Source organism: Urocampus carinirostris, chromosome 13 (assembly GCF_059441175.1).
Source record: "Urocampus carinirostris isolate Australia breed hairy pipefish chromosome 13, RoL_Ucar_1.0, whole genome shotgun sequence".
In the NCBI taxonomy this organism is placed as follows: domain Eukaryota; kingdom Metazoa; phylum Chordata; class Actinopteri; order Syngnathiformes; family Syngnathidae; genus Urocampus; species Urocampus carinirostris.
In genome coordinates, this window is record NC_142361.1 from 36,254,734 (window position 1) to 36,272,211 (window position 17,478).

General features: G+C 42.4%; 1 protein-coding gene across 5 annotated transcripts in view; it reads right to left on the minus strand.

The window, feature by feature from the left end:
* Positions 1-8,584, minus strand: part of ttc7a (tetratricopeptide repeat domain 7A) — a 127,412-nt gene extending 118,828 nt beyond the window's left edge. For all 5 annotated transcript variants that reach the window (XR_015852473.1, XR_015852472.1, XM_088351392.1 and 2 more), the window contains exons 1-4: positions 8,479-8,584; positions 4,901-5,087; positions 801-964; positions 560-728 (exon numbers count right to left, since the gene is read on the minus strand). Coding sequence is in view for 3 of the 5 variants with exons in the window: in XM_088351392.1 (XP_088207518.1) it covers positions 560-728; positions 801-964; positions 4,901-5,087; positions 8,479-8,535 (577 nt within the window). In the remaining 2 variants the exon portion in view is untranslated. The remainder of the gene's footprint in view (positions 1-559; positions 729-800; positions 965-4,900; positions 5,088-8,478) is intronic.
* Positions 8,585-17,478: the final 8,894 nt, after the last annotated feature.

Sequence of the window (17,478 nt, forward strand, 5' to 3'; positions counted from 1 at the left end):
TCGCCGGGACGGAAGATCGGAGCGTGGTCAGGGACAAAAACGGGTCGATTGCCGGAGTGGGAGATAGGAGAGTGGTCAAATAGACAAAACGGGTCGATAGCCGGAGACAAATGGGAAAACAGGAACAGACGAGTGGGAAACGGATGAAACTCAAAAACCTCAGTCAAGTCATGTTTTTATGTATATCCTTTTAATCACAAGGAATCTCAAAGGGCTGCACAGACCACAGATGATTGCAAACCACACTATCCCCTGATCTAAAACCTACATGAGGGCAAGGAAAAACTGAAAAACCTCAGTCAAGTCATGTTGTTATGTATATCGTTTAATCACAAGGAATCTCAAAGGGCTGCACAGACCACAGATGATTGCAAACCACACTATCCCCTGATCTAAAACCTACATGAGGGCAAGGAAAAACTGAAAAACCTCAGTCAAGTCATGTTTTTATGTATATCCTTTAATCACAAGGAGTCTCAAAGATCTGCTCAGACCACAGACTATTGAAAACGACAGACTATTAAACTATTGAACTATTAAATCTTGAGAAAAGTCTTACCTTTAATGACGAATGCCTCAGCCAATAGCCGGAGGTGATAGGTGGGCTGGTCGTCCTGCGTTAGCTCCTCCAGTCCCACCCTGGCACACATTCCCTGGGCGTCTCGATAGCAGCCCTGCACGTAGTGCAATTTGGCCATCAGCAGGAGAGCCTCATTCAAATACCGAGGCTGGCAAAATCACAACAGAAGTTCTCCGTTAGCTTTTTTGTCGTTTAAACGAAGATATATCACTTCATTTACAGTGAGACGTCCTCGGCTGAGGATGATGTTGAGGTAGCTTTTGGCCCGGCATAATCGTGGTTGCATCTTGTCTAGAAGTGGTATGGAGCTTCTCAGCAGGTCCATGTTTTCCAACACAGACTCTTCCAGGAGCGCTTCTGCTAACAGCAGTGTACCGTAGTCATCTGAAGGCAACGCATAAAAAAGTCACAGTTTCCAGAAGGGAAAATTACACACAGACTCATAAATGTTCAAACTTAGGGATGTACACAGTCCTTGAGAAGAGTGATTTTAAAACGTATTTTCTTATGTTTTACGATAGATAGATAGATAGATAGATAGATAGATAGATAGATAGATAGATAAATAGATAGATAGATAGATAGATAGATAGATAGATAGATAGATAGATAGATAGATAGATAGATAGATAGATAGATAGATAGATAGATAGATAGATAGATAGATAGATAGATAGATAGATAGATAGATAGATAGATAGATAGATAGATAGATAGATAGATAGATAGATAGATACCATGGACAGATACCATAGATACCATAGATACCACAGATACCATAGATACGATAGATAGATACCATAGATACCATAGATACCATAGATACCATAGATAGATAGATAGATACCATAGATAGATACCATAGATACCATAGATAGATACATATATAGATACCATAGATACCATAGATAGATAGATATATAGATACCATAGATACCATAGATAGATACATATATAGATACCATAGATACCATAGATAGATGCCATAGATGCCATAGATGCCATAGATGCCATAGATACCATAGATACCATACATGGATACCATAGATACCATAGATAGATGCCATAGATGCCATAGATGCCATAGATGCCATAGATACCATAGATACCATAGATGGATACCATAGATAACATAGATACCATAGATAGATACATAGATAGATACCATAGATAGATATCATAGATCGATAGATAGATCGACAGATTGATAGATCGATAGATAGATACAATAGTTGATACCATAGATGCCATAGATGCCATAGATACCATAGATACCATAGATACCATAGATCGATAGATGGATACCATAGATACCATAGATAGATACATAGATAGATACCATAGATAGATACCATAGATCGATAGATAAATTGATAGATTGATAGATCGATAGATCGATAGATAGATACCATAGTTGATACCATAGATGCCATAGATGCCATAGATACCATAGATACCATAGATCGATAGATAGATACCATAGATACCATAGATAGATACATAGATAGATACCATAGATAGATACCATTGATCGATAGATAGATTGATAGATCGATAGATAGATCGATAGATAGTTACCATAGTTGATACCATAGATGCCATAGATGCCATAGATACCATAGATAGATAGCATAGATACCATAGATAGATACATAGATAGATACCATAAATAGATACCATAGATCGATAGATAGATCGATAAATACCATAGATAGATAGATAGATAGATAGATAGATAGATAGATAGATAGATAGATAGATAGATAGATAGATAGATAGATAGATAGATAGATAGATAGATAGATAGATAGATAGATAGATAGATAGATGGATAGATACTTTATTCATCCCCGTCGGGAAATTCACACTACCAGCAGTATCCTTGTGTTGAAAAATAAAATTATAAAATAAAGATATAGAATACAAAAATACCAAACATAACGTTTTGCTATAGAGTATTCAAATAGTGCTACAGAAAACACACACTGTCATAAAAATAGGGCAATATGCAAATGTGGGGGTGGGGTTTAATGTGGGCTTTTACTCCCCCGGGTGGAGTTAAAGAGCCTCATGACATGGCGATACTTCATAATACAACCATGTCTACAGTTTATAGAAGAGGTTAACATCATTTCATGTTACTGTCCTCTGTGGGATCTCACTCCCCATGAACTTCTCCGAATAAATATTTTCCCTGACCAAATTTTGTTCCCAGTGCTCCCCTGGTGTGCTCAAACAGTAAACTGGACTTTTATCTATGACTCCTGTTATTTTTATCATCCGATGCCGACTCAGTAAGAAGCGTTTAGATCTTGATGTCCTGGAGTTTTGTGAGTTACAATTAGTTGAACTTTTAAGCGCCTTCACCACCACCGAATGTAAGCTTTATGTAACATTTGCGCGAAATAAACACAATTGCTTATGAACAAATTCAAGTTCCTCTGGAAATTCGTATAGAAATGTTTAGGGGTGTTTTGAAGAAATTGACCTTTAAAAGGTTGGATGTAATTATTGTGGTCTTCTGAGCTTTTTTTTCACATGTTATTTAAGTCGTTATTATAATTGTCATGATTACCGTCAGGGTTGGGTAAAGTTACTTTAACTGGATTACTTTCAATGACTTTTGGATGACTCCAATACCAAATATGCTGATAAAAGACAAAAGAAACTAAATATGAATACAATTACCAAATTTTGTGCAAGCTTGGGGAGTAACAGAACACATGGCTAAAATGATGCTGGCAAGCTGTTTGGATTTATTTTCATTTTGTTTCTGTCGCAATTTATCTTAGTTTTGCCGGAGATCAAAGAGATCAAAGCCAGGAGAGAAAGCTTACCACGTGTTGTGAGTCATCATTTTATTCATATTTACTCTCTTTTGTCTTTTATTAGCATATTTGGTATTGGAGTAATCCAAAAGTCATTGAAAGTAATCCAGTTAAAGTAACCCTACCCAACCCTGATTACCGATGTGAATCAGCTGTGCTCGCTCATTTGGCTCCAACCGCCGCGGGTTCTGATTGGCTCCCTGTCACTATTTATACCCAGTCCTGTCACTCTCCTGTTGTCAGTCCGTCTGCGAACATCTGTTGATACAAGGCAAGCCTGTTTTGACCCAGACTCCCGCCTGTCCCGTTTTTGCTCCCGTTTGTCTCCGCCTACGACCTGTTTTGATCCCGACTACGTCTGCTCCCCCGTCCAGGCTTACGACCCATTTTTGATCCCGACTATGTCTACTCTCCTGTCCTGGGATACTACTCGTTTCTGACCCCGTCCACGATTTTGCTCTCCCTGTCTCCCGGCTACCGAGCTGTTTTTTTCCGTCCTTGACACCGCCATCGCTCGCTACGGAAGATCCACTTCCGTATTCGGATCACAATCCGAGTGCGAGAGCGACTTGCCTCCCGTGTCCAGCAAACACCGGATCGTGGGTGCAGCCCTTCCTCTTCCTTTCAATAAAACTTGTGGTAAAGGTTACGCAATTGGGTCCTGATTCCGTTCTGTTCGTGACAATAATTTGGGTTGTATACCTGTATTCCCGAACAATGGTTTTCTTGATTAACCTTTTAGTCAGAGTCATATTTGAGGTTTTTATTCAAAGTTTGTATGTGTTTTCTAATTCTCTGAGGATCTTAGCCAGTCACAAAAAGCCAATAGGTTGGCAATCCATAAATTCATGATGGGCTTTTGCACATTTGCTAAAGACTGCCGCCACACAATGTAATTCGGCCAATTGCAGGCTTTGTTTTGCCGTTTAAGCCAATGCCAGCCTGTAAATGATAAAAAGGATCCGCCTCTTGACCTCCGAATAACTTTAGCCAATAGTGATCCATTCAAATAATGATTGACACATTGGTTAGCCAATGAAACGCCGGTAAATAAATCCCAGCATACACCGCGGACTACTTGGCGTTCGGGGGAAAATCTAGTCGGCGGCTGCAAGTTAGTTGCAAGACTTTGCGAATTAATTTTATTCCATATATAAGGCGCACTGTATTATAAGGCGCATGGTCAGCTTTTGAAAAAAATAAAGGCTTTTAGCTGCGCCTTATAGTGCGGAAAATACGGTAAATTATATAAACAAAACAAAACAGACAACAAAGTATGTCAAATAAAAACAAAAAAACAAATAACAATGAAAGCATGGTGGACCTAAACCCTCCGGACCATGTACTTTACCAACAGTACAGAGTTCAACTTATGTCGGCCTATATCAAACTTGCATAAACATCAGCACTTAGTTAATGATCTACCCGACCGCACAACTATTTTCAGACTCCTGCCTGCAGGTCACACTCTAATATCAAACTTTTTCCTCACCATCTTCGTGCATCCGGGCAGCCTGCATGTGTTCCACGATCGGGGGAATTCTGTCCCACTGGCACTCGGCCCGGTAGCGGTCCAGCTCCGCTTCCAGCCTCAGCTGAGTGAAGGAGATCCGGGAGGCCATGGCAGCTCGCTCCCGGTGTTGACTGTACTCTCCAGACACGATGGGAGTGACTGCAGACTTTCAGGAGAAATAAAAATGTCATCTTTGGATCGTGCGGCTGTGCACGTGGGAGGAGGTTACAGTTTCCCACAATGCTGTATCAGAAATTAAGCTTTAAGGGGTCATAATAGACAATAAATTAAGCTGGAAAACACACATCAGACACATACAAACTAAAGTATCTATGAGTATTTCAATAACTAATAAAGCCAAATTCATTTTAAACTATAATGCATTGATTGGCTGTCACTCTCTTTTTAAACCCCCCGGCTTCCTTTGGAAGCCGTTAGATCGTTACGCGAACTGTTGCCTTCAGCTCAGTAAGCCTTTTCGTCCGACTCCGTTTTTGCCCTGCTTTCTTCTGCCTGATCTTTGTTGCCAACCTGTTTCTGGACCTGACTACGCCCCGTTCTGCCTGCCTGTTACCTGTTTTGCCCCGTTACCTGCCTACTTCCTGCTACCGACCTCGCTTACGAACTCGACACCGCCTTTGATCTCCAGTCCCAGCCAACGACTTGCTATTCCCGCCTGTCTCCGATCCTCCTCGCCAGACACGGAAGTGCCACTTCCGCACCGCTCACTCCTTTTGTCCGTCAGCTATCGGATCGTGGAAGCAAGCCTTACTCTCCCTCTTATTCAATAAAAACTGAGAAAACGAGCGCTATTGGGTCCTGTGTCCGTTTCTGGTCTGTGACAATTTATTATATTGTTCTCTAGTTCTGCCATACTTAACATATTGTGCAGAAGTCTGGGGCGATAATTACAAAAGTTCCCAACAGCCCCTTTTTGTAATCCAAAAACAGGCAATTAGAACCATACACAGGGTAGGATATCGGGATCATACTAATATTTTATTCCTGCAGTCCAAATGATTAAAATTAGATGATTTTGTAAAATTTTTCACTGCATAACTGCTATTTAAGGTCAACAAAAACATAGTGCCAGAAAACATCCAAATATTATTCATTCGGAATGAGGGAAATTATAACTGGGGCTGTAGTAAATTCATTATCCCAAAGGTGAGAACCACCAGGAAAAGTATGTGTGTGTCTGTGTGGGGAATGAAGGAATTTATATTTTATTTATTTGACAATAAGGGATTTTATATAATTTTATACAAATGACATTTGTTGAATACAGTGGGGATTTTTCACAGGGAAGGCTTGGGGTCAGTGCGACCTAGACAAGAATGATGTTTACAGAAAACAACAAGAACTGGGACAAGGGCGGACGCCGGAGGAGCCTGTGATGCGGGAAAGGAGACATTGTTTGGGGAAGTTGTTCTGATAAGCTTTCTTGTTGTGAGTTTTTTAGACGTGGTGGCGCCTTTCGGCGAGGAGGTGGTGAAGCTGGCACCTGACCCGCCCCATGGGAGGGGCCTTTGTGACGCACCGGTCAGACGAGGTAGCGACTAGGTGGAGGCCACGAGGGGAGTTCCTGGCCCGCCCATGGGGGAGGGGCCAACACCCCAGCTTGTGAAAAGACGTGGGCAGAAGACAGAAGACGGAAGATCAGATCGAGAATGAGAGGGAGGCTCAAAGAAGACTAAATAGACTAATTGGACAATAATTCGGCCACATTCGATGGAATTCACTTACCGTATTTTCCGCACTACAAGGCACACCTATAAGTCTTAATTTTTTTCAAAAGCTGACCGTGCGCCTCATAATACAGTGCGCCTTATATATGGATCAATATTAAGTCGCAAAGTCTTGCAACTAAGGCAAGCAGCCGCCGACTCGATTTTCCCCCAAACGCGAAGTAGTCCGCGGTGTATGCTGGGATTTATATACCGGCGTTTCATTGGCTAATTAATGTGTCAATCATCATTTGAATCGATCGCTATTGGCTGAAGTTATTCGGAGCCTCGGATAGGCTAGAGGGCCGAAACAAACCCTGCAATTGGCCGAAAAAGATGTGTCAATCATCAGTTAAATCGATCGCTATTGGCTGAAGTTATTCGGAGCCTCGGATAGGCTAGAGGGCCAAAACAAAGCCTGCAATTGGCCGAAAAAGATTACTGTGAATAGCAAGCTTGCTAAAGTACGCCATAAAGAAACATGTTTCATTAGTCTGTATTTGTAAATATTTTACTCTCCTGGATTTACTTCACTCGCGGTTGTGAGAAGACCATGGTTGCGTATCATTATTGAACGTGAGAACTTAGGTGAGCTATGCGGCTTTATATTTTCCCGGTATCTTGTTTTAGAACGAACTTGATGTTGCTGTGATGAGTTGAGTGAATTCAATTCAATTCCAAGCGTTTATTGTCATATGCACAGTAAAGTTGCGAGCGAAAAAGAAAATTGAAACTAAGGAATGGTTGGCATTTCTTGAATCCCAAGACTCTAACCTTCTGAATGATATTTGAAACGATGCATTTGAGTGACATCGTACGGACACTGCATCCGCACGTGTCTATGACATATATTTGCTTCTTTGCAAGCTTTGGGAATGTTAAGGGTGTAATAAGTTTGACTGAACTATCTGACTCTTTTGTCGACGTTCCCATTGTAGCGCCTTATAATGCGGTGCGCCTTATGTAAAAAAAACTATTTTTTGGGGGTGCGCCCTATAACCCGGTGCGCCCTATAGTGCGGAAAATACGGTAGTTAAATACTTTAAGAAAATAAATCTGCCCCAGTGTGAAAATGCCGGCTATCTTTGTTCATTTTACCATTAAAGAAAAGAGCATGCATTGTTGGGTGAATGAAGTTTATGTTTGGTCAATGGAGTCAGATAACTAATTCGAATAATTTGGTAAACGCTACAGTTGTAATGTCGTTTTTTCCCTAACAGGAGTCAAGCTTTGGAACGGTTTGCAAGACGAGATCAAACAATGTCCAACTATTCCTATAACTGTTATTATTAATATCATTACAACTGTTGTTATTTCATTGGTGTATTTAGTGGGGAAGATGAAGGGGTAGGGTATATAAGCATTGCTTCTTACTACCCCTTTTCGAACATATTATGTAACATTATTTTGTTGTTGAGTTATTGTTTTTGTTCTGTTTTTATTTTGATGTTCAAATAAAGTTTTCATTCATTCATGCTGTCATTACTGGCTAATTAACTCAATCATAAATACCAATAAAGTGGTTTAGGGAGTCAGGAGTTAGGCACCTGGTCCTAATCTTTTTCTCTTAATACTTTAAGTGGATCGGGTTGAGCTGTAGAAACTGCAACTATTTCTATGCATGTAAACATTTAATTTTTATCTCAGTTCTGACTAGAAGCACTAGAATGCGACTGAAGTGAAGTCAACCCGGTTTAAGGGAAGAACCGCACCAATAACACAAAACACGGATCAAGAGGGCAAGACACACATCATTTGCACAGAATACACAGAGCCGCTTCTAAAATGCGACTATTCTACAGCATTTCACACCACAATATCAAAAAGAACCTCGAATCTTCTGAGTAGGGATTTAGATGGGTCATTTTCTCTCTGGAAACTCGACATTTGCGTCTTTTGGTGAAGGAGCTCGATGCTGGCAGTTGCAGGTTTGTCGAGGAATGTGGGATATTTAACGCCCTCTGCTGGCAAACAGGGGAAGCACCTTGAGCGGAAACGTTCATGGCTTTATTTAAAATATTGATTTATTAAATTTGATAGTTTGTATGTTTTATTTGTGTGTATTTATTTTATTCATTCCAGGATTAATATACTATATATTAAGTGATTTATACAGAAATTTGTGATGCAGATCGTTGTATGAGAAGTGGTATACGAATACATTTTGCTATAAAACACCATAAAATGCTTTCGGTACTTTGGAATTTAAAACATGTATTTTTTTTCCATTTTTACATTCTATCATAGGAATTCCACTAGTGACAATCTTTTTCATAATATTTGCTTAAAAAAAAAAAAGACATTGCTATAATAGTAACCCATCTCTCATCTCATCTCATTAGCTGCACCGCTTATCCTCAGTAGGGTCGCGGGGGTGCTGGAGCCCGTCCCAGCAATCATCGAGCTAGTTCACACCTAGGGAAAATTTGGACCGGCTTTTCCACCTGAAATGCATGTTTTTGGAATGCGGGAGGAAACCGGAGTGCCCGGAGGAAACCCACGCAAGCACGGGGAGAACATACAAACTCCGCACAGTAAGTCCGGTAGCTGGATTTGAACCCACACAGGAGGTTCCAAAGACCTTAGAACTGTGCCGCACACGCGCTAACCACTGAACAGACAGTGGACCCAAACGCGTAACGTTTTCACACCAAGCTTTATTTTACGGAAACGGGGCAGTCATGCGCGGGAACACAAACGCCAGCGATTTGATGATCGCTGGGGAGGACAAGTGAAACAGAGAAGTCAGGCGTGGGAAAACAGGAAGCCAGAGGCAGAAAGGATGGATAGGACAGGACGGGATTGACAGGATCGATACCGGATACAGGATGCACGAGCAAGATACCAGACAGGACAGGATCGATACAGGATACTGGATACACAAGCAGGACACTGGACAGGACAGACCGGATCGATACAGGATATGGATACACAAGCAGAATACTGGACGGGACGGGACTGACGGGATCGATACCGGATACAGGATGCATGAGCAAGATACCGGACAGGAAGGGATGGACGGGATTGATACCGGATACTGGATACACGAGCAAGATACCGGACATGACAGACGGGATCGATACCGGATACTGGATACACGAGCAATATACCGGACAGGACAGACGGGATCGATACCGGATACTGGATACACGAGCAAGATACCGAACAGGACGGGACATGTGGGATCGATACCGGATACTGGATACACGAAAGAGATACCGGACAGAGTCAAAATGCTTGCCTTGCAAGTGCAGAGGTTTGTTGATGGACTGACAAGGAGTGAATGAGAGCACTGAGTTTAAATAGGAGTATAGAATTATACTGTGTCGTTGTATGCTGCACGCTTTTATACAGGACTTTGAGTGGCATTTGTTTTTTATAACTGAAAAGTGCTTTACAAATAAATTTGATATGATTTGATTCAATGATCTTCAAATCAGTTTTTTAGCACTGTGATGTTCAGTCTATTCTTCTTCGTCTGTTTCTTCTTCTTCTTATCATTATTACTACTACCTGCACGATTATTATTACTGTTATTATTAAGTGTCTTAAGTCATTTTCAGTAATTGGTGACCGAGACGCAATGCGCACCTTGCAAAAGTGAGCTGTACCATATTTCTACCTCAGACTTTTCCTCAATTTCCAACCGTTGACAGCTAACCAACTTTATGGTCCTTGACTGCTGTATCCACATATTCTCCTTCCACATGCATGTTTACTGACTCCCTGGACTCTGATCTAGAGGTCTTCCATTCATCAAACTGGTTTTTGGTGGTCACGCTAAATAAACATCCCAAATTGGCAACGACATGCTCGCATGGCAACATTATTTGCCTCCCTCGCATGTCAGGAATCATACCGACAGCTCACTTTATGACACTGTGTGCTCATTGTAGAATCAATGTTTTGCTTGGCTAGCAGTCCGTGAATGACCCTAAACCAATCAATGACTCCCTAAAAATGGCTTAGTCAAAGGAAATTGTCATGATTACTGATTCGGGGCACCTGCGACTGCCCCGTTGGCGCTAACTGCCACGGGATCTGATTGGCTGTTGAACTCTTTTTTAACCCCCGTCTTCCAAGAGGAAGCTGTCGGACCGTCTGCAAACCTATGCTCTCAGCTAAGCAAGCTTTTGAACTCATTATCCTGCCCTGTTTTCCTGTTTGATACCTGTTGCTGACCTTTTTCTGAACCCGTTTCTGTTTTGCTCCCCCGTCCTGGCCATCGACCTGTTTTCTCTCTGTCAACGACTACCCTCGCTCGACACGAAAGTGCCACTTCCGCGTTCCTGTCATCTTCTACCCGTGGCCGACGATCATCGGATCGTGGATGCAAGCACTGCTCTCTGTCTTCATAAAAACTGAGTAAAACGAACGCCATTGGGTCCTGTCTCCGTTCCTGGCTTGTGACAGGAAATTACAATTTGGAGTCGATTCTTAAAACCTTCATTAACACTACTGATGGTGTTTCCTTGTCTAAAAGAGATATCCCCCAAAGACCACTTGAACACCTCGCATAAACTAACATATACTGTAATAATAACATAGTAATAACCGAATAGTAACATCTTATTAAACATTTGAAAGTCATACACATTTGGAGGAAGGCAAACTTATCTAGTCGGGCTGCAGACGGGCTGTGCAAGGAATTGAAAAAAAATGATTGATTAGACGTCAGGACCCGAACAGACGGTGGACCCAAACGCGTAACGTTTTCACACCAAGCTTTATTTTACGGAACCTGGGCAGTCATGCGGGGAAACAAACGCCAGCAATTCGGTGATCGCTGGGCAGAAGAAGTGAGACAGAGAAGTCAGGCGGGGGAAAACAGGAAGCCAGGAGCAGACAAGATCGAAACCGGAAAGGACAAACGGGATCGATACCAGATGCAGGATACCCAAGCAGATACAAGACAGGATGGGACAGACGGGATCGATACCTGATACAGAATGCATGAGCAAAATACTGAAAAGGACAAAACAGACAGGATCTATACCAGATACTCACTACACAAGCAGGATACTGGACAGACAGGATCAATACCGGATACAGGATGCACGAGCAAGATACTGAACAGGACGGGACGGATGGGATCGATACCGGATACTCAATACACGAGCAGGATACCGGACATACAGGACTGATACTGGATACAGGATGCACGAGCATATAAATGCAGACTTCTCTTTTTAGTATATTAATTCATTTTTGGATAAAAAGGCGGCACGGCAGTTGAGTGGTTCCTGCGCAGAGTTTGCATGCTCTCCCCGAGCTTGCGTGGGTTTCCTGGGGGCACTCTGGTTTTCTCCCACTTTCCAAAAACATGCGTGTCAGATTAATTGGCCTGTCCAAAGTGCCCCTAGGCGTGATTGAGCAAGTGCAAGAGTCTCTGTGTGCACTGCGACTGGCTGGCAACCAGTTTAGTGTGTGCCCTGCCTACTGCCCGGAAAGAGCTGGGATGGGCTCCAGCACCCTCGTGAGGATAAGCTGTGCAGTCAATGGAAGGATATACCGTAAATTCCGGACTATAGGCCGCTACTTCTTTTCCTCACTTTCAACCCTGCGGCTTATTCAGTGATGCGGCCAATTTATGTAATTTTTCTAACGGCCGCTAGCGGCGCTCGAGTCTTGCTACCATTAACTGCCCTGTCAGAGCTATATTATTATTATTAAAGCTTTGAAAACTCTCTCGGTGTACAGTCTTTCTTTGTAAATATATGTAACCCATGTATAATATGTATTTGCAACTGTATATTTTTGTAATGTATTTATTTGTATTTATTTTAGACACTTATTCTGATACGGGTGAATGAAAAATGAGGGGCGGAACAAACGCGGGGTGCCAAGTTGAAGTGGGGGCCGCTAAAGGTGAGGGACAGACAAGGAAAGAAGAGGGAGTAAAAAGTTGGTTAAAGAAAAAGGAGTTGCGTGAGTAAATGTGTTCATCTGATATATTTTTCCCACCCTTACCTTTGGAAATATACACTTTTTGCCTTGGATTACTTTCAACGGGACCCGGACTCTGCAGGTCTGCATCAAACCTTAAGTACCGGTATCATTTTCCGTTCATTTTGCCGGCTGTGATTTTTGGACCATGGACTTTAATGAAGGACATTTAGTTTCAATCGCGGGACTTGAAGTCGGGTTTGGGTTAATTTTGTGTTTGTGTTACATATTTAAATGTGGGCGCATGCGGCTTATATACAGGTGCGGCTTGTGTATGTACAAAATCGGTTTTCCTCTTAAAATCTGGTAGGTGCGGCTTATAATCAGGTGCGCTCTATAGTCCGGAATTTACGGTATTTAACAAAATAAATATTCCCACTCCTCAAACCTAGAACAAGTCCAGTAGCTTTTCTTACCTCTGTCTAACAGCATAGGAGCTACACTCAGGTATTGCTGAGGTTTGTATTCGAGACTGTATTGCTATATACAAAAAAATGTAATCGACATTTTTTTCTCCTCCTGGCTCTTTCAAAAAATGTTCAAGCCAATGCGGCCCGCGACTCAAAAAGTTTGCCCACCCCTGCCTCTGGGGTCCATGGTGACAGACAATGGGGACCTAAAACTAGAGATTCTCTTCAGAAGAGCCCTGGCAGCATCTGCTCTGCAGTCTCTCTGGAAACCACTCTGGCGGCACCAGACCATAGCACGCAAGACGAAGCTCCGCATTTACAAACTCGCCGTACTCTCTATTCTGCTTTATGGCTCAGAAACATGGCCCCTGAACGACACCCTGTCCACAAGAATCGACGGTTTTGATAGCAGGGCTCTCAGAACCATCAAGAACATCAGGTGGCCCCAGCGAGTCTTCAATAAAGAGCTCAGAGCGAGCCATTCTCCAGTTTGACCCAAAGGCTGGAGACGACCACGAGGGAAACCCCGCGCTCGATGGCTCGACGTCGTTGCGGGCGACCTCCAACAACACGGAGTTGCTGTAGAGCAGGGGTGTCAAACGCGTTTTAGCTCGGGGCCACAAATGCTATAAAAAAATCTCACGGGGGCCGGACTAGTAAGTTTAAGAGAAAGAGAGAGAAAAAGACAGAAAGAGGGAGGAAAAGAGAGCGATAAACAGATAGGGAGAACAAGGGAGACAGAGTAACAGTGAGAGAAAAAGAGAGAGCAGAATAGAGATATGAATGGAGAAGAAGGGGGAAATGACTATAGAGAGAAAAAGAAAATGATAAAAGAGAAAGATAAAAAGAATAAAAGAAGTGAAACGACAGAAAGAAAAAGAGTCAGCAGGAGAAATAGAGACAAAGGTGTGAGAGAGAGGTCAAAAAAGGGAAAGAAAGAGGGTGAGAAAGAGAGAGAAAAATAGAAAGAAAGAGAATTAAAGTGTAAATTAGGGAGAGAAAATAGAAAGAGAGCAAGACAGAGAAAAAGAGTTAGTCAGAGAGGAATAGAGAAAAGAGAGAGAAAGAGAGAGTGAACAGGAGAAAGAAAAAGAGGGAGAAATCAATAAAAAAAAAGTCAGAGAGAAAAGTAGAAATACTACCACAATTGTTTTGCAAGTGTTAACTGGCTTTGGTGACATCCGGTGGAAATATTTAAAACTACAGCTCATTTTCCTCTTGCGCTTCTCTCACTGTTGTCTTGCGGGCCGGATTTAAACCATTGGTGGGCCTGCCTGTTTGACACCTGTGCTGTAGAGGATGCAGAACAGCTGGCACAAGACCGCCAGCATTGGAAAAACCTGGTTCATCTGGTCGGCTCAACGCACAGGGACGGGACCCCCCGACCTGGAGCAATAATCAATCAATCAATCAATCACCCCTGCCTTAATGCTTCATGAAAAAACTGGGGACAAAGCTGCCACCAAAACCAAAACAAATGATTATTTTTTAGTACTTGTCTTACCATGATATTCTGTAGTATGAAGGAGCCAAAATGTATATACGTCGGTGATTGTGATTTGTAAGTGTATAAAGGTAGGAATGCACGTGTTATCTGACAGGTATCTTACCTGGAAGGGCAAAGGGTTTTGAGCGCCGGGCAGAAATGCGGAAACTGGCTTATCGTTGTTGTCCTTTTGGCTCATGTGTGTCTATTGTAATCGTATTTTAGCGGACATTAAGTGAAATAAATCGATTTGTTTTTCTTTAACCTTAAGACAGTTGTAAGCGTGTAACTTGAGATCACATTAAAAGTCACAAAGAAGGATTTCAAAAAACGGAATCAGGACCCAAACGCGTGACGTTCTCACACAAGCCTTTAATTTTACGGGAAATGGGGAGTCATGCACGTTAGGCAGTAGTCTGGCCTGAAATGATAGGAAGCCAGAGGCCGAGACGATCGATATCAATTGCCTGAGTTGATATCAGACGGATGGGGTCGATACAGGACAGGACGGGACAGACAGGATAGGTAATGAAACAGGATATAGGAAATAAACAGGACAAACTAGACGGGAACGAAAACTGGAGAAAATATTAAACTAGACAAGAATAGACGGAAAAAAAACTGGAAACCGAAATTTAACAGGACAAAATAAACAAGAACAATTTCGGACAGGAAATACCAACAGGAAAACAGGACCGAGTCAGAACCCACGTCTTGCAGGGCAAAAGTTCATTGACAGACTGACAAAGGAAAAACGAGAGCACTGAGCTTAAATAGACGGAAAGCCAATCTGTCAATGAGGCGTAGCTGGAGCCACATGGGCAGGGCCAATTGGGGGCCATGGCATCCGTGACAAAGGAGTGACTGGCGCATTTTGTATGTTGTACGCCCATGTAAAAGATACACGCCTCGGGCGTCGTGGTGTCATGGTTGCCATGGCGCCCAATTGGTCCCCACCCTGTGGCGCCAGGTTCTGTCACGGTTGCCACAGCGCCCAATTGGCCCCGCCCACTGACACCCGCTGAAACGCGTTGACAGATTGCTGCCGGACTACTTAAACGCGGTCTTGCGAGTCGCCTGGTGTCAGAGCTAGACTCTGTGTGATATGCCAAGTCCTGAGAATTTGCAAGTGTTTTGATCCTGTTTTATTTGCGGCCCGATCTGTTTGATTTTGACCACTCCTTAGTTTCAATCTACTTCCGCGACCATCGATTTCCGGATCGAGTGTGCGCTCATTCCTCCTCTCCCCAATAAACTGAGAGTAACGTTACGCGATTGGGTTCTCATTCCTGTTTCCTGTCCTGGTTCGTGACACCAGGCAGACGTTATTCCAGACATTGTTTAAACGCTTGGCAGGCTGTATGTTGTTAGCGGGCTGTAGTTTCCCCACTCCTGTTTCGATCAATAGCCTGTTGCTAAAAGGTGAATGACACCTGCTTTACAGGCATGCCTAGTTACTAGGGGTCCATTGTTCAATTGAATCAGACACAATAATCAGGGTTGGGTAGGATTACTTTAACTTGATTACTTTCAATTACTTTTGGATTACTCCAATACCAAATATGCTACTAAAAGACAAACGAAACTAAATATGAACCATCCATTGCAGCCTGGTCATCCTGGAAGGAGGATTACCTCATGTGCGGTCCCTTCTCAAGGTTTCTTCATTTTCCTCATGTTCATTTTTTGGAGTTTTTCCTTGTCCTCGTGTAGGTTTTAGATCAGGGGATGGTGTCATAATTGTCTGTGGTTTGCAATAATCTGTGGTCTTTCCAGCCCTTTGAGACTCTTTGTGATTAAGGGCTATACAAATAAACTTGACTTGATCACCATTAAAGTTTCTCTGTTAGTTTTTAGTTCTTTTTCTGAGAAAATTAGAAATGGACAGTGCAACGAAAAGATGGGAGAGGTGACAAAACCATCATGACAGTGATTAGGACATTCACAGAGTGGTTCTGAAGTGGTTCTGGAGCTCTGACAGAGTGACCATCGGGTTCTTGGTCACCTCCCTGACTAAGGCCCTTCTTTCCCGATCGCTCAGTTTAGAAGGCCGGCCAGCTCTAGGAAGAGTCCTGGTGGTTCCAAATGTCTTCCATTTACGAATAATGGAGGCCACTGTGCTCATTGGGACCTTCAAAGCAGCAGAAATTTTTGTGTATCCTTCCCAGGATTTGTGCCTCAAGACAATCCTGTCTCGCAGGTCTACAGACAGTTCTTTTGACTTCATGCTTGGTGTTTGTGCTCTGACATGCACACTCAACTGTGGGACCTCATGTAGACAGGCTTGTGCCTTTCCAAATCATGTCCAATCAACTGAATTTACTGCAGGTGGACTCCAATTAAGCTGTAGAAAGATCTCAAGGATGTCAGTGGAAAAAAGATGCACCTGAGCTCAATTTTGAGCTTCATGGCAAAGGCTGTGAATACTTATGTAAATGTGATTTCTTAGTTTTATATTTTTAATAAATTCAAAAAAAGTTAAAAAAAAAAACTTTTTCACATTGTCATAATGGAGTATTTTGTGTAGAATTTTGAGATAAGAGATTAAATTAATACAACTTGGAATGAGGCTGTAACATAACAAAATGTGGAAAAAGTGAGGCGCTGTGAATACTTTCCGGATTCACTGTATCTTCAAATACGTTTTAGCAAGTGCTAATTATTTGATGACACACAAGCTAGGTCCTCATTGATAGGTTGGGCCCATGTGTCGCATGTTCAGGGTTGGGTAGGGTTACTTTAACTGGATTACTTTCAATGACTTTTGGATTACTCCAATACCAAATACGCTAATAAAAGACAAAATAAACTAAATATGAATCAAATGACTACATTTTGTGCAGGCTTGGGGAGTAACAGAATACATGGAACGGCAAAAATTGTCGTGTCCAGCATGGTCGCCATGGCAACTGGCTGGCCCCGCCCCCTGGGAAACAGCTGAAGCAGATCGCTTAATTTGCGCGTTTGCTTCTTAATGGGGGTTTTGGG